Source organism: Python bivittatus, unplaced genomic scaffold, assembly GCF_059951505.1.
Source record: "Python bivittatus isolate LINGU-HERP-01145 unplaced genomic scaffold, Pbiv_v1 ctg000700_np1212, whole genome shotgun sequence".
Classification (NCBI taxonomy): Eukaryota; Metazoa; Chordata; class Lepidosauria; order Squamata; family Pythonidae; genus Python; species Python bivittatus.
Window position 1 is genome coordinate 101031934 of NW_028277098.1, and position 20476 is coordinate 101052409.

The 20476-nt window shown below is 50.7% G+C and overlaps 1 protein-coding gene and 1 long non-coding RNA gene across 8 annotated transcripts in view; one reads left to right on the forward strand and one right to left on the reverse strand.

The window, feature by feature from the left end:
- LOC103057305 (tyrosine-protein phosphatase non-receptor type substrate 1-like) overlaps positions 1–13894 on the reverse strand; it is a 91061-nt gene extending 77167 nt beyond the window's left edge. Inside the window, exons 1-2 of one of the 5 annotated variants that reach the window (XM_088153177.1) lie at positions 13738–13894; positions 12169–12259 (exon numbers count right to left, since the gene is read on the reverse strand). In XM_088153177.1, coding sequence (XP_088009303.1) covers positions 12169–12244 — 76 coding nt within the window. In that variant the 5' untranslated portion in view covers positions 12245–12259; positions 13738–13894. Of the gene's footprint in view, positions 1–12168; positions 12260–12720; positions 13218–13373; positions 13422–13737 lie in introns of those variants that run through there. The other 4 variants (XM_088153179.1, XM_088153180.1, XM_088153178.1 and 1 more) reach the window with 4 other exon arrangements.
- LOC148214289 (uncharacterized) lies at positions 13276–16877 on the forward strand. 3 transcript variants are annotated; one of them, XR_015798328.1, is made up of 3 exons: positions 13276–13483; positions 14671–14751; positions 16259–16877. It is a non-coding gene; the product is annotated as an uncharacterized LOC148214289 (long non-coding RNA). The 3 variants fall into 3 exon arrangements; XR_015798329.1 differs by lacking the exon at positions 13276–13483 and adding an exon at positions 13491–13612; XR_015798327.1 differs by lacking the exon at positions 13276–13483 and adding an exon at positions 13778–13916.
- Positions 16878–20476: the final 3599 nt, after the last annotated feature.

Sequence of the window (20476 nt, forward strand, 5' to 3'; positions counted from 1 at the left end):
TTTAATCAGAAGCAGAATGCTAAAATCATTCCCCTTGTTGGGTGAGTCTGTGTACACGTAACACGTTGAGTGGATGGATGCCATCCTCTTTATTTACATTATTTTACACTATTTTGTACTTTTATTCTGTTTGATACTATGAGGCACTCAGAGCTGTTTTGGAATCGGGCAGCACCTAAATCGGAATGAATAAAAGCAAGTGCTTAATAGGAGCAACAATGAAGGAAAAGGTGGTCCCAGCCCTAATGCCATGTACCAAAATTATATTTTGTAAGGAGATGAATCCATTTTGGTCTTGTTTTAGGGCTGTTCTGAAGTACTATGTGGATCAGGATTTAAGCTGACATGCAGAACTCTCCTTTGATGTATTATTTTATTTATAAAAGGTCTGTGGGTTGCCCAAACAGTAGAAAACCCTCCCAGGAAAGCATTTAAAAAATAGAAAATGCAAACAGCCCAACCTTTTGGTGCACTGTGATCCCAAGTCATGACCAAGAACTGGGAAGAGGACATGAATACCCTCCAAAATCCAATAAAAAATTATACAAACCCTATCACGTACCTGTTCAGTGGATCAACTAAATCAGTGTTTCTCAACCTTGGCCACTTTAAGATGTGTGGACTTCAACTCCCAGAATTCCCCAGCCAGCAGGGCTGGCTGGGGAATTCTGGGAGTTGAAGTCCACACATCTTAAAGTGGCCAAAGTTGAGAAACATTGAGCTAAATCTTTTTAATAAAAAGCCTTTACAAATTGATTTACCAACAGGGACCCAGTTGGGTGAGGTATCTGACGTGTGTGCTATAATTGGTCAGGTGGCGGGCACAGCATCTTGCCAATTCGGACCCCCTACGGATGCTTTACAGTCAACACATCTGTTCTGCAGACAAACTCCCCAATTCATTTCTACTCTTTTCAACCCACCCAAAGGCTGGGAAAAAACGTTACAGAAAGAGATTTAGGACTCCCTCAGCACAAGACTAACAGACCTGAAGGCTGAAAAACGGCCAGATTCTCCCCAGTCTTCCCCAGGGCATCCCTACAGGAAGGCCAGTTGGGCATTGGCTGAGCACGCTGCCAACTCCCCCATTCTAAGCCCGTTTTGCCCATTGTGAAGGCCGTGATCAGGTGCCCGGGCAACTGGTTCTTTTAGTTCTTTTAGATCCAGAGACAATGAACACGCCAGCAGGCGAGGAGATCTTAAGCTTTATTCTTAACTCTAGCAAACAGTTTAAACAGGAATATAAGAATTAGCAGATAGCATTAAACAGAAATACATAAGCATAGTATAAAAACAACATACCAAGCAAGATGATAAAACCCTTCTCCTCCTGTCAGGAGCTACCCTAAGGTGATAGCAGAGAGACCCCAAGATGGTTCCTCAACCCTGGCCACTTTAAGACGGGTGGACTTCAACTCCCAGAATTCCCCAAGGCTGGCTGGGGAATTCTGGGAGTTGAAGTCTTAAAGCGGCCAAGGTTGAGGAACCTGGTTTAGATAACACAGCATCTAGTCCCAAGGCCTGTGCCCACGCTCCAACTCCAGGGGCAATGCCAGGGCTTTTTATCAAAGTCTGGCCCTGCCATCCCATGGCTCTGTTTTGGAGTCGGGCTGTGGGAGTGATCTTGACCAGATGTGATACCTGCTCATCGTGTGAATCAGAGCCTGTCTAGAGAAGCTAGTGCTTCGCCTAAACAACCCTCAGGGTCTCCCCCCCACTTCTAAGTAAAAGTGAAAAACAAGCCTGTGAGATGTTGTTATGACTCAGAGTGAGCTCTCTTAATGTATGCAGGAGAAATCAAACTATGTCACCTAAACTCTTCGAAATAACAACGGTCTTCCGCATCGCCACTACAGCCCCCTCCTTCCTGGTTGCGTGACCCAGCGGAGCAGATGCCCAACCACCCGCAGACGCAGAGGGCACAAACCCAGACATGCAACGTGCGATTCTTAAGCAGAAGAAAATACAGGCGCTTCCTCTGACCCGCGCTAGCCAAAAGGATGGACAGGGTGCCAAACACGGCCACTACAGGCTTCTCCTGTTAGGTTTAAAGCTTCTTCCCCTTCAAAGAAGGGGAAAACAATTTGATTTATGTTTCATTGTCCAGAGCATCCAGGCTGTTTTTTTTATGTGCAATCGCCACAATTACTCCGAAGGAAAGCGGCGTGCATCCTTCACTGAGTGGGCTCAGGGTTATCTTCTGCTTCTTGGAAGCTGGCATGGGTGCTAATTAAGAAACACCTTCCATTTTAATTGCGTCTCAGCCATTATAGACCAAGGGCATCACATGAGCACAGCGGGATGCTCCTCTAAGTAGCTGAAATCCGGCTCCCACCCCCTCCTTATTCCACTCTTATGAGATGATTTTATATACAAATGGATAATAAAGCCTGTGCCTTTTTTTTTTCCTGCAGGGCTCAGTACAAACGTGTAAGTCATGTCAATGACAATCCTGGCTGGAAAATGCATGTTCTGTGTGTGGCGACCTGTACTTTGTGAAAGGTTGGGTCCCGGTTTCCTCCACACCTGTTCTCACTACCACCCCAGGTATTTGCAGCCACCTGGAATTGGAGGAAGGTAGCTTTATACCACGCTGAATCTGTTCGTCTGGAAATGCTTTCACAAGTCACTGTTTTCCCCTTCTCAGAGGGACCCCCCTGCCCACAATGGAGCTTTCCTATCGCTCTGCAATCCGGATGCAGGTTTATTGGGGGGGGGGGCAGGTTTTTTCATTTAATATAATACCCAGCCAGAAAAGTCTCATCTAGCTGAATTTAACTGATTTCAGAAGGGGCTCAGATTTGGAGTTTGTCTTTGCACAGGAGACCACCAGGAATCTCAGAGCCACATGTCAAGACAGTGTTTCTCAACCTTGGCTGCTTTAAGGTCTGTGGACTTCAACTCCCAGAATTCTGGGAGTTGAAGTCCACAGACCTTAAAGCGGCCAAGGTTGAGAAACACTGAATCAGGAAGTCAAAAAGTACTTCTTTATGGCTGCCAGGAAAACTCCATGGATTTGTCCATGAGAGGATGAGGAGTTGAGCTTGACTCAAGGGAAACTTTACATTACTCAGAGTGAGATCATGGAGGGTTGGGCAGGTGGGTGGGAGAACGTGGCTGAAGACTCAAGAAGGGCTGATAATAGACTTTTAGCTACTAATTTTTGTGTCCATGTCATCTCCAGGACTTGAGAGAGTCTTTGGTTCCCAGCAGGTGATGATGATCCAGCCAACTCTGACTGATCTCGAAAAGCTAAGCAGGGACAGAGCTGAGTGGCGCTCGGATGGGAGATCTTAGAAAAAGGAAATGGCAACCGCTTCTGTATTATTGCCAAGAAAACTGTATCAGATGAATATGAGTCATCCGTTACTCAACTTCTTAACCTGTCTCAATATCCTTTTCACAAAACTATGTTTGTCTGCATTTTGCCCTGAAAAACAACACGTACCCTAAGATAAAAGGGAAGGCCCAGAATCGCAGTAGAAATGCTGTTAGAAGAACCAAGGGGGTGCTTCAGCTCTTTGTCTCCTTCATGTTAACCAGCAGGAAATGAAAACCACTTAAAAAAAACCCTTTTCCAGATTTAAGCTCTTTCCTTGGCTTTGTGATCGATCTGGACCAAGCTGATCCTGGTCCTGGATTGGTGGGTTCCTTGTTACTTTACCCCCCTTGGACCAGTAAAAAAAAAAAAAAAGTGGGAGGAAGAGAAGGAAGGACCCCTCCCCTTTGTCCTGTTCCTTAAGGCTAGAAGGGGAAAACGGCAGAACCCTTGTCAATTTCACCTGGTTCAAAAACAAAGACCATTGATCCTCACACTGCTCTGTCAATGAACTTGCCCCCCAAAAGGCAATGGGAGGTAATGACTGGAGGGGAGGAGTTGTTCAGTAGCCGGCTGGGGTCAGCATACCATATGGCATCTATTTCCTGACTTGGCCTACCTCAAAGGGTTGAAGTGAAGCTGGCTGGCAAGCTGCACAGCACGGCATGAGCTTGTGATGGAAAGTCCTACTTTTGACACCTGGTCCTAAGGTTGTAAGATGCTGGCTGGACAATCCTGTGCAGACTTCCCCTCCAGAAATGGAAGCGGGGGGGGGGGGTTGGGCTGGGTTGAGCTGGAAGAAATGGATCTGTAGAGGGCAGAGGGAATGGCCTTGAGGGACAGGAGGAAGAGTCGCAACCAAGACAATGGTCAGATAAAAGAGGACTGAGTCCAGGGCAGAACTGTAACCTGAGAAAGAGTCTCAGACAAGCCCCTCCCTAGTTCTCAAGAAGATAAAGGGAGGGAGGGGGAAACACATTCAGACTTGCAAGATACTCTAGCTGTTACAATAAAAGTCATCCTGACCTATATAGCACTGGATTCCTAGTCTGATCCACCTTGAAGGGCCGACAGGATCTGCCCAATGCATGATTGCTGTGGTTATTTCACTTTTTAAAAAAGGCTTCCTCCATCCAGTGTCCTCCAGAATGCCTGGACTGCATCTCTCAGAACTTCCCAGTCCTTGGGCCTGACTTTTCCCCCCACCCTCCGAAAGGCATCTGTCAACCAAGAGGGAACTTCTGCATTGCTAAGAAATCGCCCTTCCTCCTAAGATGCCCTGCTTGATCCACTGAGAGTGAAAAATGCAAGCGAGAGTCGCCCTCCAGCCCATCCAATTTTTCTGACTTACGTATGCATCACAAAGGAGGGGGAAAAAAGATCCCTAAAAACAGGGAACTTTAAAACAAGCCAGCTTTTGTTTCAGGGTCCACCTTGGAAGCCTTCTCCAAAGACTTCCCCCTCACTTCCAGAGAAGGAATATCCTCCACCACCTCAGTCTCCCTTGACCACGGTTAGGAGAGGAGCTTAAACAACCATCCTCCCAGCCCAGAGACAGCTTGCTAAACCAGGTGACTGTTTAATCTGCTCACGCAAAATTAAGAAGCAACAATGTCAGAGCGGCGGGCGGATGGAGTGAGAGGATTTACTGCACACCAGAAACGTAAAGGTACATGGCAAGACAAAGGGGTTCCTGAAAAGAGCAGAGGAACTAGAACAGAGTGCAAGAAGGATGGGGGAAGGAAGCAGAAACCAGAAGTCGGTCTTCATTCACATTGCTAAATCTTTCCAGCACAAATGTTTTACCACCACCTCTTCCCCTCCCTTCCCCACCCCCATCGCATCCCAATTTAAATCCTCTGTCAGTCTAGTCACTCTACGCATCTGATGAATGAACTGCAGCTTGCAAACGTTGATGCCTTTGCAAAAATGCGGTAGTTGGACAAGGGGCAACCAGACTCCTCCTGATTTTTGGCTACCCTTCTCTAAGAGGGTTTGGGAATTGAAGTATCAAGTCCACGCTGGCCTTCGGATCTCCACCGTCAATGCAAAATCAGACCCACCCCAGCCAGCAGCAGAGCTACTCTTCCGGAAGGTATTGTCTCCATGGGCTAAGAATTAGAGGAACTTCAACTCCCTGCAGAGCAACATTACAGTGCAGTTGGCTTTCCCCCATCAGTGCAAAATGCAAATGGAAGGAAAGTGTGGTTGAGTCATGAGAACAGGGAGCCCAAAGACAAACCTCCCTTGTTTGTCTTTCCCAATGTCTAGCATTTGGGAAATAGAATGCGTCTGAACTTGGAAGCTCTGCTTTCCAGGCAACACTACCATGCCAGCCCAGCTGTCAATCTTCTTATCTTCCTTCTGCCTCAGGGGAGGGGGGCTACTCAGAGAGATCTTCAAGTGCAGGATTGGACCTTAAACAGGTTCTTCAAATCCATCAGCTAGACCTCCAGGATCCACCCAGATTCTCACAGTCTCCCCAGTCACTAGGTTAGGCCAGTGCTTCTCAACCTTGGCAACTTTCAGACGGGTGGGAGTTGAAGTCTGCCCATCTGAAAGTTGCCAAGGTTGAGAAACACTGGGTTAGTCTTTCCAAGCCCAGTGCTCTCTAGAGGTGTTTGGACTACAACTCCCAGCATCCCTAGAGGCTGGGAGGTACAGCTCTAGCACCTCAGGGTGCAACAGAGCTGCACTATTGTCAATGGTGGTGGGAAGGGCTGCTCTTCTAGACAGATCTCTTGTTGAGCTCTTCCTTCCCTCCACAATCTGACGTTTTCTGGGGGTGCAACTGCTGGCTGCCTTCACAGAACCCGTAGAAGCCCCTCACTGAATGAACCCCAATTCTGGGTTTGCACAATACACCAAACCACACCTCATCAAAGTAGCTGGGCTTGCAGACCAGACCCAGGGGGCTCATTTACACAGGAGAAACATATGGAGGAACGTATGCCAAGAGCAAACAATCTAACATTTACTAAGTCTGGGCGAGAAAACTAGTTGCGTTGCAGTCCGCACCCAGTTCAATGAGCAACAGACTCAGAACAGCTGGTTACCCTGTGGATGGTGGAGAGGACCATCAGTGAGAAGAGGATAGGGAGGCATCAGTGGATTTGCTGGGTCCCCTACTTCCCAAACCCACTGGGGAAAGCAATCAGTAAGTGTGGTTCTGCTTTCTGCTGACCAAGGGGAATGCTGACCTTGTGCAGTGTTCCTCAACCGTGGCAGCGTGAAGATGTGTGGACTTCAATTCCCAGAATTCCCCAGCCAGGCTGGCTGGGGAATTCTGGGAGTTGAAGTCCACCCTTCTTAAAGTGGCCAAGGTTGAGAAACACTGGCTTAGACACTAGGAAGAACTTCTTGCCAGTAAGAACCGTCCATCAGTTCAAGGTTGAGAAACACTGACCTTGTGAAAGACATTCATTCTTCCACAAGGTCAATATTCCCCTGACTAAGCCCCAGAGATCTTCACAAGAGAAGTGTCTGGCCATGGAGCTGTAGAACCCAGGGGCCAAGTGTCCCAGAACTCAGCCACCATGTGTGGCCTCCCTCGCATGGTTGCCGCGATGCAAACAAGAAGGAGATCATGTCTGAAGCCTACAGAGCTTCTGAGAGGCCCCTGTAGCTTTCCAGTCATTGCTGTCACACCTGATGACTCTGCAGGAGGCCCATCCAAGCCCAGCAGATGACCAATCTCTGAAAGTTCCCTTCCATGCACACTGGGCTGTCCACAAAGGAAGTCTTCTGCTGAAAGAGCAAGGAACACATGGTTTTCGAGCCAGAAATCGTGACATCCAGCCTGCCTTAACATGGACGCTCTGCTGGGAGGACAAACCCTCAGCAAATGATCAGTGGGGCATCTTCACACTGCAGCAACAAGGACAGATGGATGAGCCAAGTTTGGTTTCAACCCTAACCAAACTTCTGAAATTTGTGGGTTGCAGGAACAGGCAGGGGATCCTACGCTAAGATGTCTGCCGACTTGAAATTTTCCTTTGCTCTGGAAGGCTGCAACCTTACACATGTTTAGGTAAAGACCCCTTAGGGTCATCCCAACTCCTGATGACTGCATCTTTGGCAGCATTACAGATGTGGTTTGCCCAGAGTTCCTTCTGGACGTCTTTTAGTCTAGCCCCAAATCCTATGATTTCCAGATGACCTCCCCATCTGCAGTGGTCTTGGGAGACAGGAGGAAGAGATGCAGCTTAGGCAACTGTTATGCAAAAGATATCTCAGCCCACAGAAAGAAAGGAGACGTGGGAAGTGTTTCAGAAGGGACCTTCCCTGGTTTTCCGGAGAGTAAAAGAAGAGGAGGGGAGAAAGACTTTCAGTCTTGCAAGATTCGGTTACTGTAACCTTACAAGAAAGGCAGTGTTCGTACTCACGGCTGGTGCTTCTGGTCTGGACTACCTCGAAGGGCTGACACTATCCAACTACTACCCACGGCTGAACCCTGTTAAGCCCCAGAGATCCTCCATGCTTGGATAGTTCTAATACCATTGAGATTTATTCCCAACGCAAGGAGCTTAGGGTTGTATCTTTCTGTTTAGTCCTCAAAAAAACTTGCCATTTTCTATCACAAGGGAGCCAGTGCACCGAGTCACAGGATGAGCTATGCAAATCTTCAAGATCATTCTATTATGCATATTTTTACAGTTGTGCCGAGTGCGTGCAGCGCTGTGGCTAGCCACCTGCCTGTGGTTTGCTTATGGAGTTTCGTTTCCAGATGCTAATGTCCCCTTCTGTCCACTCAGCTGGCTGGGTGAACTGTGTGTTTTCTTGCTTGCTACATGACTCACTGCATTTTTTTATTCGGCTGCTCCAGAACTGCATTTGAGAGGGGAAGGGAAGGGAAGGGAAGGGAAGGGAAGGGAAGGGAAGGGAAGGGAAGGGAAGGGAAGGGAAGGGACAAAGGGATCCTTCTAGCAGCCATGAAAGTCCAAGTAAACCTTAGTCGATCTAAGGGAAGCAACTCAGGAACATGACTTGGTCTCAATTGCATCACTACGTGTGACCTAGCAGGACACGTTGGGGTTGAAACCCACAAAGGAAACAGCACAACACTTCTGCCAAGTCTGAGTTACTGAGAGTCTAGGGCAGAGTTTCTCGACCTTGGCCACTTTAAGACGGGTGGACTTTGAAGTTGAAGTCCACCCGTCTTAAAGTGGCCAAGGTCGAGAAACATTGGTCTAGGGCCAACTTTCCCAACCTGGGTCCAAATGCATTCAACTCCAACCCCCATCATCCACTGAGAAGGGTGGATAAAGAGGCATCTGGACCAGCACACAGAAGGAACCGCGATACAAATAAATGCTGTCTCTTTATGGGTGCTTACATATTGCCGTCCTATGGCTGTTAGAAAAACCAAGCTCAGCACAGAGATCTCCCATGGCTGTTAGAAAAGCCAAAGTAAAACACACACAAACGAATCCCTGCATGCAGATAACTAGCAGCTAAAGGCACGGATTCTACTCTCCAGCCTTCTTTTGGGGGGGGGGGCTTTGTTTCCTACCACAGGGATGTTCTCTCTGCAGAGAAAAAGCATTCCCTTGTATAGGCCTGAACTTTCAAGGGCATCACCTGGGATAACTAGATCTAAACCTTAGCCAACCTCCCACCAACCCGGTTTATAACAAGCAAACCATTTATTATACAAAGGCATGTTTTAAGACCTGGACAATTATTTTGTGTGTCAGAAACCAAGTAGGGAGGAGGCAACGTAACAATGGAGAAAGTTGAGAAGAAAGGAAGAGTTATGAAAGAAAGGAGGGAGGGAGGGAGGGAGGGAGGAAGGAAGGAAAGAAAGAGAGCGCAACCAGTGTATGCTACAGTTCCCCCCTCCTCAATCAACACAGCACAAAAGCAACTGGGATGAATGCAGGGGGCTGGCCGGCTCCATTGCCCCACACTTCATTCTTGTGCGTCAGTTCCCACATTCAGCCAAGAGTCACGCGCAGGTGATGTGTGAGTGAATCAGCCCCACAGAAGAGCAGAAGCAAGGAGAAAGAAACAAATCAAACGCAGGGGATGTGTTTAGCTTACAGAAGGACTAGACTGCAGACATTTTGTTGACAGCCCGTCCTAGTATGGAGGAAGGCACTGGAAAGGCGTGTATGTGTGCGAGTGTGCGCACACACATGTGTGAGTGTGTGCGTGCGGGTGTGCAGGAGTGGGGCAAGGCAAGAAAGCAAAGTGTGATGAAGGAATTTACCGAGCTCCACATCGCTAGCTGTACGTTCAGGACTGGAGCCACAGTTGCTCAGCGCGAGCATCTCCCTGCAGCCCACAGCTGCAATACGGCCTCCCTTGTACTCTTGCTCCAAGGCAAACAACAGATAACGTCTCAAGCACACTAAGCGTTTCAAAGCCCCCCTGGAGGCTCTCCAGGCGTCACTATCACACATTGTGACTGGCACCGAAACCTCGTGAAATCAGGTGACCCGGTGCGCATGTAGGATGGCTGTGTTCACTAATAGGTTTAACCAGGTCAGGTCATGTCCATGAGACTGTGTGGCTACCACTTGTTAAGCTTGGCTAATATTCCCCTTGGCTTGCTTTTTTTTGGGGGGGGGCTCTGCCTGTGGTGTGAACCCTGCCCATTAGGCTAGGGTTAACTCAGAAACAGGTTAACCATGTTGTGGAAGACAGCTTTAAAGTCTGTTCCCTGCATTGTGTAGGTGTTTCGACCCAGCCCGAAGGTCTCTTTTCACACCCCTTTGCATTTGTTTCAGAATACTGGCCCTAAAAGGTTGGCAGGAAAGGTGTGCAAAGCATCCATGTCCATTTTTCACAAGTCTTTTCTGCAGGAAAAGTCACACACAGCTATCTTTAACACTGTTAAGAACTCTCCTCTTCCCACCTCATACAGCCTTAATCAAAACGTAAGGATCTTTAAGAGGAACTTTGGAGATAATAAACCACAATCATTATCTGGGGCTCAGATGGTCACCTTGCCGGAACCTCCGGTGGCCGCGGTGGCCGCAGTTTCCTTTCGAAGGCTGCTCAAGAAATCCAGCTTCAGACAGCAACATCTCCTTGCTTGGAGGGATGGGTGGGGAACCCAGCCAGCTGCATTTCAGTTTTCCCATTAATCTGTCATAACAATAGCCCACTAAAGCAGCAACATGCTTCTAACCTCCGGCTGGGAAATGAAGCTTCTTTGAAAAAAACTTCCCTGCATTCAACTGCACACACAACCAATGCCATTCTTTCATTCTCGCGGAGGAGAGCTTGGGAAAGAAAAGAATCTCCGAAGGATCAAACCCTGAGATCTCCCTTTAGGCATCTCTTTCTGCTACTTGACTGACAAGGCAGCTACTGTATGGGACTTCCCACAGCCACAGGTCCAACTTCAGACATGCTCCAGCCCAAACCTCATTCTGAAGCCATAGCCAGGGCACAGTGGTTCATTTTGAGAGCCAGCCATCTGAAAAATGACTCCAAGGCAGGGGTGAGAACAAATGAGACACGGCTGAAGTCAGGAAGCAACACAGCTTATAACCCCCTCGGTTCCTTAAACCATCATAGCCGATGCAGTATCTGTCCAATCGTATACAATAATAACACCACGCATCTGGGGTCTTTACAATCGCTAGATGGTTTGGAGGAGAATTCCCAGGATTTCCAGCCCGCAGAGACACTAAACATCCCCTGGAAGAGGGGAAAAAGGTTGCTCACCCTCTCCTAGAAAGACATTTTCAAGGTCAGGCTTCAGTGGATCTCTACAGAAAAGCTGTCCGACAAAGAGGAATGCCATGAAAACGGTGCTCCAAAACCATCTCCCTGGGCTAGGCATTCACTCTCAATAACAATGGACAGAATACGGGCGGGAGGGGGGGTGAAAAAGGGGCAGAGGAGTGTTATTTATTTCCGTCTGCCTTGACTATGTTGCAATACTGTACCACCATATTTCACAAGGCCTTCAAAACGCACACACAGCTCCTCTTTGCCCACAATGACCACTCTGTTGGGAGAATAACCGTGGTGAGTGACTTCTGCCTCCACCTGACAGGACTGCTGTAAACATCTTCCCCAACTGACATGTAAATGCCTTCTGCTTTTCACAAAGACACATACCTAATACAATACTAGTACTATTCCTCTGTGAGTCATCACTAGTACAACCACCTTGACCCAGCAGACCAGGGAAGCTACCGAAAAGCCACAGGAGGAGCCTGGAGCCCCTTTCCCAAAGGCACACACTTTATTATTTCGTGATGAAAGCTTATGCCTTTTAATAAAACATGTTCCTGGGAAAAGGGACTTTCAGACGCCTGCATTTTCCTGGCATAGCCTATAAGCAAGTCACAAGATCTGCACCTTCCTTCCCCTTCTTTTCACACAAATGCTGCCAGACAGACCCCCATATGCCTTCCCCCCAGACCCAATACATCTTTTCACTCAGAAGCCTCCCCTCCCCGCTTTTTTTGCACTCCAAAAACATCTCTTCAACTTGCTTCTCCTTGCCCGGCAAAGCCTACCGCAGGCAGCTGCTGAAGGAGGGCAATCTTGAAAGCTGCCTTGAAAGGGAGGGGGGGGGTGAAGGGCCTCCATCCCCGCACAGGGTAGATGCACCCTATGCCACCCCTTGGAGCCCCCCCTTCCTCCTCCTTGCCCCCAGCCGAAGGGTTGCCCGAGCCCAGCAAAACTTCGCGAGCCAGCAGCAAGCTCGGCGATGCAAACCGAAGCCTCGCTCTGTAGCGATCGGTCTCGGGCCTTTCGATCGAGTCCTTAAGGTGAAGGAAGAGGAGGAGCAAGAGGGCAGGAGACCCCAGGCAAACGCCAGGCCGGGCCTCGGCCGGAGAAGGAGCCGCGTGGATCGAAACGCCGAGAAAACTAGCGCAACTTACCTGCGCAGCTGGAAAACAGCAAGGGCGCCAGCAGGCAGATCCACAGACCCCGGGAAGGAACGCCGAGCGCTTCCATGATCCTTTGACGCTGCTGGGGGGGGGGGGGAGAAGAGGGGGAAACCCGTTTTATCAGTGGGCCCGGGAGGAGGGCGAAGAAAAAAGGGGGAGGGCGCTCTTGTGCTACACCAAGGGCAGATGAAGGGGGGCGAAGCTATCCCGCGTCGCTCCATTTCCAAAACGCCGCCCCCCCCCCAGTTCCTTGGCTACCAGCATCCCAGGGAAGGGGCGGGGGGAGGAGACAGGACCAGCTCAAGTTATCCAGACGCGCAATGAATGAGAAGTTGCCCCCCGCCGGGCTTTCTCCTCCGGACACGTCCGAAGGTCGCAAGGCTGGACAATTTACATACGAGGAAAGCATATCAAAGGGGAGGGATGCCCTGATGGAGGGGGCGGGGGAGTCTCCCTCAAAGTCTGCAGCTCCCCGCCAAGGAGAGGCAGGCGGGCACATCCGCGCCACCCCCGCCAGCCGGGCCCGACCGGCCACCCACTCACCGGGCGGCGGCGGCGGCGGCGACCCCCTCGCGCCTCTTCCTGCCGGGCGCCCGGGCGCGCCACAAAACCGCCCCCGGGGCCCCGATCCCGGGCCGCGGCGGCCGGCTTGGCTCGGGTGGCCCCCCCGCTGGGTCCCGGGGGCCGCGGCCGCGGCGGCCCCCCCGCGCCAGAAGCCTGGGAAGAGCCCCGGAGCGAGCGCCCGGCCGCCCGCGGCCCGAGTCAGCCGGGGAGCGGCGGCGGCATCCGCGGAATCGCCGGCGCCGGCCGCCCCCCCGGCCCGCTCTGCCAGCAGCCGGCCGGCCGGGAAGGGAGGGGGCGCGCGCAGCTTTCACCTCCGCAGCCCCGCTCGCCCGGCCGCGCCGGACCGCTCCGCAGCTCCAGCGCGCTCGCCGTCTGCGCGGCTACTGGCTCAGGCAGCGAGCGCCCCCGTTGCCTAGCATTGGCGGGGCTCCGCCGCGAGTGGCGACGGAGTGGGAGGGGAGAGGCAGCCGTGCCCTCCCCGCCCGCTCCCCCCTCCCGCCTCCTCCCCTCCCCGTCCCTCGAGGAAGAGCGCCCGCGCTCAGAAGCGGCTCGGAGCGCCCGCTCTCCCCGGGTCGCGCCGAGCCCGAGCTGCGGGCGAGAGGGCTGGGCGGGCGGGCGGCCGGGGGTCGGACCTGCGCGCTTTTCCCTGCCCGGCTCCGCGCTCGGTGGCCTCGGGGGCGGGGCGGCGGGTCCAGCTAAGGTCACCCCTGCTTCGGAGGCGGAGCGCCGCGGTCGCCTTAAGGTGGGCTGGCGAATGCACGCGCTCCGGGCAGGGGTGGCAGCGCCTGCCCTACCCTGCCCTGCCCTGCCCTGCCCGCTCGCCGCGGCTGCCCAAGCCGCCCGCCCGCACGCCCGCCCGCGGCCGACGAGGGTCAGCCCCGCGCCCCTCCCGGGTGCAGCGAAGCGCCTGCCGAAAACGGCCTCCTCCCGGCCCCGCGCGCGGCTCCGGCCTGCCCCGGAAAACGGCGGCCCAAGCGCGGGCGCGCAGAGACGTACCCCGATCCCGGGCGAGCCGCTCTGAGCGTCTGCGAGAGGCCTGGCAGCGTCCCGGGGACTGGGTTGGCCCTGGCGGGAGGAGGGGAGAAGCGGGTGGCAGGAAATGGGCAGGAGACGGAGAAGCGGTCAGGGCTCCGCGAAAGAGGAACGGACGAAGGAACGAGCGGCGGGCAGGCACGGTCTCTGGCGCAGGGGGGGGAGGAGGGGGGAAGGAAGGAAGGAAGGAAAGGGAAGGAAGGACGAGGGAGGGAGGGAGGGAGGAAGGAAGGAGAGGAGGAGAAGGAAGGAAGGAAGGAGGGAGGGAAGGAGGGAAGGAAGGAAAGAGAGGGAGGGAGGGAGGGAGGTAGAAAGAAAACGCAAAGGGCCCAGGCTCTGTTTGGACCCCATCTGGACAACCGGTTCCATAAGTGTGACTGGATTGCTTTTTCCAGCTCTGTTTTATGTAGAAGGAAAATGAAGCAGGACTTTGTGGATGTCAAATAGGTGCAGAGATGTTGAGCACTGGGACCCAGGCCCCCAACGCAGGTGCAGACCCTGATGCAAACTCTGCCTCTACCCTGCCCTCCCCCCCCCCCCGCCCTAATAAGGGCAGGGGAGCCCACGCACTCACCCACTCCTCCAGTGGGTACAGATTGATGGGTCAATTATGTGCCATCGAATCATTTTCAACCCCTAGCGACCACATAACCAGACAGACAGTACATACAGAGCTTTGCATAACGTGGTACGCTTCAATAGTATGACTCTGCGTAGGATTTAGATGAGTGGGGTGGCTTCACCAGCAGCCGCTCAGACAATTGGTTCATTCACTTCCCCGGGGGAAGTGTGTGCTGCAAACACAGCCAAAGGCATTTCAGGGGGCAAAACTGCCCGGCTCAGGGAGGCAGACCCCATCTGAGCCCTGCAGCTTTCTGAAATCAATCTCTGCTTTAGCCTTCAGGCCTGGAGTCTTTGCAAAATGGGATGACAGGACGGCCGTCCAGGTGCTTGTTCTGCTCTGCTCCGCTCTGGAAGGTGAGGAACTGCCTCTGTAGCCCACCTGGCTTGGTTCTGCCCCACGTAGGGAAGGGGCAGCGCTGATCCGCCTCGGAAGCCCTGTTTCTAAACTTTGGGCTTGTAGCCTCCTGCTTGGGTCGGCTGCCCATTGAATCCCATCATTTGGCCTCCCCCTGGAACTTGGGAAGGAAAAAAAAAAGGAAGAAAACTCTTAAGCTGTCTTTGTAACATGTGTACAAAGGTTATTTTTACACGCTAGACTGGTGTTTCTCAACCTTGGCAGCTTGAAGATGTGTGGACTTCAACTCCCAGAATTCCCCAGCCAGCAACGCTGGCTGGGGAATTCTGGGAGTTGAAGTCCGCACATCTTCAAGCTGCCAAGGTTGAGAAACATTGTGCTAGACACTCAGAGACTCCAGCCAGAGTAGGTTTGCACAGGAGCTGGTTATTTTCACACACGCAGCAGAAGAGAGGCAGGGTCAAAAGCAGCAGGCTTAGCAGCAGAGCCCCAAACTGGCCAGCTTCATTTTAGCCTATGGCAAACCCAGCCAAGGAGTTCAGTCTATGATTCAGAACTTTGTGTGAATCCAGGAAATTGGCTTCATCCCATAAAGTCTATTGAACAAGTGAATCCTTTTAACAACCTAGGAGTGGTTTTTACTAGTACGGGGTTGTGGTTAAATCGCTTCAAAAGAAGCTCGGCAAGGGACTAAAAGATTATATAAATTATTTCACTACAATTGTCCAAGTACCCGGACCCCTATCTTGAAGGTGTTGAGGGCAAAAACAGTTTCAGTGCTGACCTATGGTGCAGAATTGTGGGGTTTAAATAAAGCTACCCCACTTGAACGAATTCAGACCTGCTTTTTAAAATGTAGATTGGGAATGGATAAGAATACGTCTGCCCTCGCGGTCAGAGCGGAATTAGGTATCCGTTCCTTCCATAGTCCTCTAATAATCCAAGTTTTCACATACTGGCTGAGGATCCAGTCAATGGACTTCGATAGACTTCCCAAAATATGCTGAACTGAACAGATCAATATGGCACAGCCCAATTCCTGGTTCAGCCAAGTCTCTGAAGTTATTTCACGATACGGGTTTTCCATTCAGCGTCTGCTTTCAACAGCCTCTCAGGCAAGGGAAATTTTTAAGCCGAGAGTCCTAGACATTAGTGCACAAACTGACACGGGATTATGGTCTAAAAATAGATCGTTAAGATAGTTGGCTAAAAATAAAGTAACTTTTCAACCTGGAAAATATCTATCAATGGGTCTGCCACAATTTTGAAGAAGGGCCTACTCCAGTGCTAGATTTGAGTTGATGGGTTCCATAGTCAAATAGGGCCTTCCACACTTGCCATATCATGAGAGAACCTGCATATGGGGTTCACCAGCCATGGAAAATATTCTCTATATTTTGTTCAGTTGCCAGTTATATGCACCTATTAGGTTTAAATATCTATCATCCTGATTGGAAAGAACAGCACACTGGGATCTAAACCACAGATTCTCTTATTTCCTCCTAGGTTCTCATGTGCATGTTGTACCCAGAACTGCTAAGTTTATAACTAAGGCAGCGGTCTTACGAGCCCCATACATTGAACAAATTGGGGCATCCTGTAAAGGTGATTCACTTATCTGATTACTGACTCCTTGTATTATCACATATCTATTTTATCACTGTATTTTCACCTGTCTGTTTTCCTTTTTGGAATTGGACTATGTATTGTATGTTGCATGATTTTAATTTTCTTTTGTTTTATTGGTAAGGTCGTGGGACTAATCAATTAATAATAAACTAAACTAAACGAAGCTTAATCCCATAAACTATGGTTAAATGAATCCCTGTGAGTGCAAACACAGCTTCGGTGTGCCTATATGCATTGTGTTTTAATTGAAAAGAGTTGCCAGACTGGATGGGAGGGGGAATGATCCTTTCCCTTAGCTGCTTAGCTCTTTCCCCACCAAAAAGAGGGGGGGGATGCAGAAACCTCCAGGTGAGAAAACATTTTGGGGAGGGATCCGTGGATAAAAGGCAAGGAGGAGGAGGAGGGGTTTGGTGCTCCCAACCACAGATTTACTTTCAGCAGAGCAAAAGCTTAGATATCAAGGCAGGAGGCAGACAGGATATTTTTGGTCCTTCCTTCCAAGCCCCCAGTACATCGGAGATGTTCTTCAAAGCCAACCCAAGCATTTTTGCCAGTGCAGCCATTGCGGATGAAATCGGGCCCTGCTCAGCTGTGTGGTGGGGAACCAACTCCATGAAAACCCACCACAAGAACAGGAGAAGGAGAAATGGGTACCTCCAGAAGGCAGCTGCCTGATCCTGCCAGCTTCAAGGTATAGTGTTGTGGCATTTCTTTGGTATGAAAAAAGGACAAGACCAGCAGGTAAACTGCTGGGCCTCCAGGTACCCTGGGCATCAGCCAGGAGGAAGGTCACAAATCTCAGGATGCTCTTGGGCAAATGATGATCAATTGGGATGGTGTCAGGACACGTGATGTCATCCTGGTGGGTCCCGGATGCCGTGGGAAGCAGTCAGATGAGGCTGAACAAACAGAGACCAGGGTTACACAACTTCCTACCCCAATCGAAACTGATTCTGCTTCAGCTTAGGAGGGTTATGCAAATCTAGACATTTGTGGATAACGTGCTGGGCTCTGTAGTGTGCAGAGTGTCTTTTCTCACTCTAGATATGCACATGATGTTTGCAGCATGATTCAAGAGTCAGACTTTGTTCTTCTGGCCCTCCAGTTACAATAAATCAGTGTTTCTCAACCTCAGCAACTTTAAGAGGCATGGACTTCAGCTCCCATAATTCCCCAGCCAGCCATGGCTGGCTGGGGAATTCTAGGAGTTGAAGTCCACGCCTCTAAAAGTTGTAACGGTTGAGAAACGTTGTGATAAATGGTTGCTTCGTGCGTGTAGAAGCTGGAACTGAAAAATATTGTCGAGGCTACATCTTACTGCCCTTCTCCTGCCCCACATTTTAGAAAAAGTTTTTTTTTTCTGAATGGAGACTCAGGAGACTTCAATGTGGCCGTATTTCTGGCTGTACTGCTTTACCCCACCATTTCCATTCTCAGCTCTAAAATCTTGCTCTGTGGGGCAGAAATGGGTGACATGCTGCATTCACACTTAACCAGGCCACGTAAAGACCTAGCAGCTAGCTGCATTCACTCAACAAGTTTTTTGTTCAAACCCAGCCTGCTGGGTCCATTTCAGTTTACTCTATTGCGTGAACCCAGAAAAATGGCTACATTCAAGAACCAGGTTAAGTGTGTGGTGTGAACACAAATCCAAGATGCAGCTTTTATATTTATTGGTTTGTTTATATTTCAAATTTAGTCACCACCTGTCTCAAAGAGCGACTCTGGGCGGGTTTTTTTGTAGTCACATTGCACTGATCGCCCATATTTAACTATTTCAAAATAGCACCTTAGCTCTCTCCCTCTGTTTTGCAACGGTCGTGAACCTGATAAGGACTTCCTCAACGTCTTCATCCAAGTCACTAAGGAAGATGTTGAAAAAGCCCAACCCTTCAAAACCCCTGGCTAGGAACGTCCTGCCAGCACAGAACGTGCCTCCCGCCATCTGCTTCTGCCCAGCCCTTGAGAAACTAGGACTGGAGCACTCTTCTCCCTGGGTTTTAAGGGGGTCAGTTTTCCAGTTGTACTTAGGGAAAGGGAAGAACAGAGACGAGGTCAGTGCGTGATCCACCAGAGCACCGTGATCAACCTGCTCTGGAAGATGGGTGGACTTCAACAGCATGCTGGCTGGGGAATTACAAAGTTTCCTAACGATGAGCAGAAAAATGGCTAGTATTGTGCTTCCCTATGGTTTGTCTACTAAGCCACAACTGGCTGGGTTCCCATAACACCATAAGCCACAATCCATAGTTTAAAGGCCGCAATGTCTGGTTTGACACCATTCCAGAACCTGGCCCAGAAAAGCCTGCCTATAATTCCCCCGTTGTGATAAAACAGTGACAATGCGCGGGGTGAATCTCAAGCCAGGATCCTTGCTTTCTGATCAGTGGGTGCAGACAGACATGCTAGATCCTGGTTTGGACAGGCAGCCACAGGCCAGTCCTCCATTGCCTGGTGGAACAGCATCTCGTGAAGGTTAGAGGAAAAGGCAGAGCTGAACGCAACCCTTTCCAGCTTTTCTGCCAACGGCCCTCTCTCTCCAGCTCTGCACGTTTGTTCAAGAATAAAGCCCATTTATTCTTCCAGCTCCTGAACCAATCCGTGATACATACCCTTAAATAGGGGCTTGTCTGTTGGGTGGCACCAACTCCCTCCTTGGTTCTGTGGGGATGAGTGGGTGGCTTTGTCTGCTGGAGCAGCCGTGAAGAGGGTGCTGTCGCCAAGCTAGTCAGCGGTATTTCTGCCTGTGTAGAGATCCCAAGGGGGTGAGGGTGGGAGGGAGACCACGGGGAAGCCCAGCCAAGGGAAAGGAGGGGGCTGCTCACCTCTCCTCTGGAATTCCTCCCGTTCGATTACCCATTCAGAGATCACCCGCCTGTGTGTTCAAAGGGGGAAATGTCCTTGCGACATCTCGCCCACCTTCCCCAGACAGGGGCCCTGCTGAAGCCTGCAGCCTCCAGCACCATCACCTGCACCCAGGGAGGCCTTTCACCGTGCGGGTCTGGGAAAGCTGCTTGACATCTGGCTGGGTTCTTGAGAGAGGCTCAAAAGATAATTTGCCTAATATAAAAGCCGGAGCAACTGGCAGGAGAGGAAGAGGTTCATTCCTTGAGATGTTGAGGCCGCAGAAGAAAATGGACCCTCCAGGAGAAGAGGCATCGTCAAGGAAGGATCCAGGTGTTTGCATAAAAGGGGAGGCTGGGGAGAATCTCCGTTGCTCATTGCTCCTTGTTCTCCCACCTGCAGCGTCAGGCAAAGCGCAGCCTGTGCGCGGCAGTCGAAGATGCCACAGCCTCTGACTAGCATACTGATGTACCTCCATCCAGACACAACAGGTCCCTCTTGGAGGAAAAAGTCAAAAGCCATCGTTCCCGGCTCCGTGCCTGGCCTTGTGCGATAAAAGAACCTGCCAATGAGAATTCAGTGGCTGGGGATCCCAGTCTGGAAAAGACACAGCTGGCAAAGCCATTCATCAATCAAATCGCGGCAGGCGGTTTCTTTAAGATGGATCAATGGGCTTCTCTGGAAGACTCCGGGGCCCTGCCTTGAGCAGGAGGTCACATACCCACCAGCCAGGGGTACGATAGGGCCAGATGCAGCAGCCTCTGGGCCAGGAGGAACGTGAAAGGTGAGCGGTTATCGATTGCAAGCAGAAATGAGGAATTTCTACAAGGGAGAGGAAAGCAAACCTGATGTGGCTGGGTATTATAATGCACGCGTTGGTCAAGGAACACTAGGCGGTCGACTTTGTGCAAAGAATACTGTAATTTCTTCTTCCACCAGGACTCAAAAACGATGTCCACCCCCCTGCGATTAGGGGCAAGACCTCCAACTTGGGCCTTCTGGGCTCTGGAATTTCTGAAGCTCAAATTCATCCTTGTTCCGACATTTGTAATAGGAAGCCAACTGGAAAACAGCGGGTTGGGAGATCAAGATGACTTTTTAGCTAAAAGTCTTTGGAGAAAAAGCTCAGAGCCTCTTCCCGCGCTCCAGTTCAATTCGCCTACTTAGGAAGTCATTAAAAGAACCTGCTTCCTCATTTGACAACTCAGGCAGTTATTGGCTTTCTACAAAATCTAGATTTATTTATTTTTT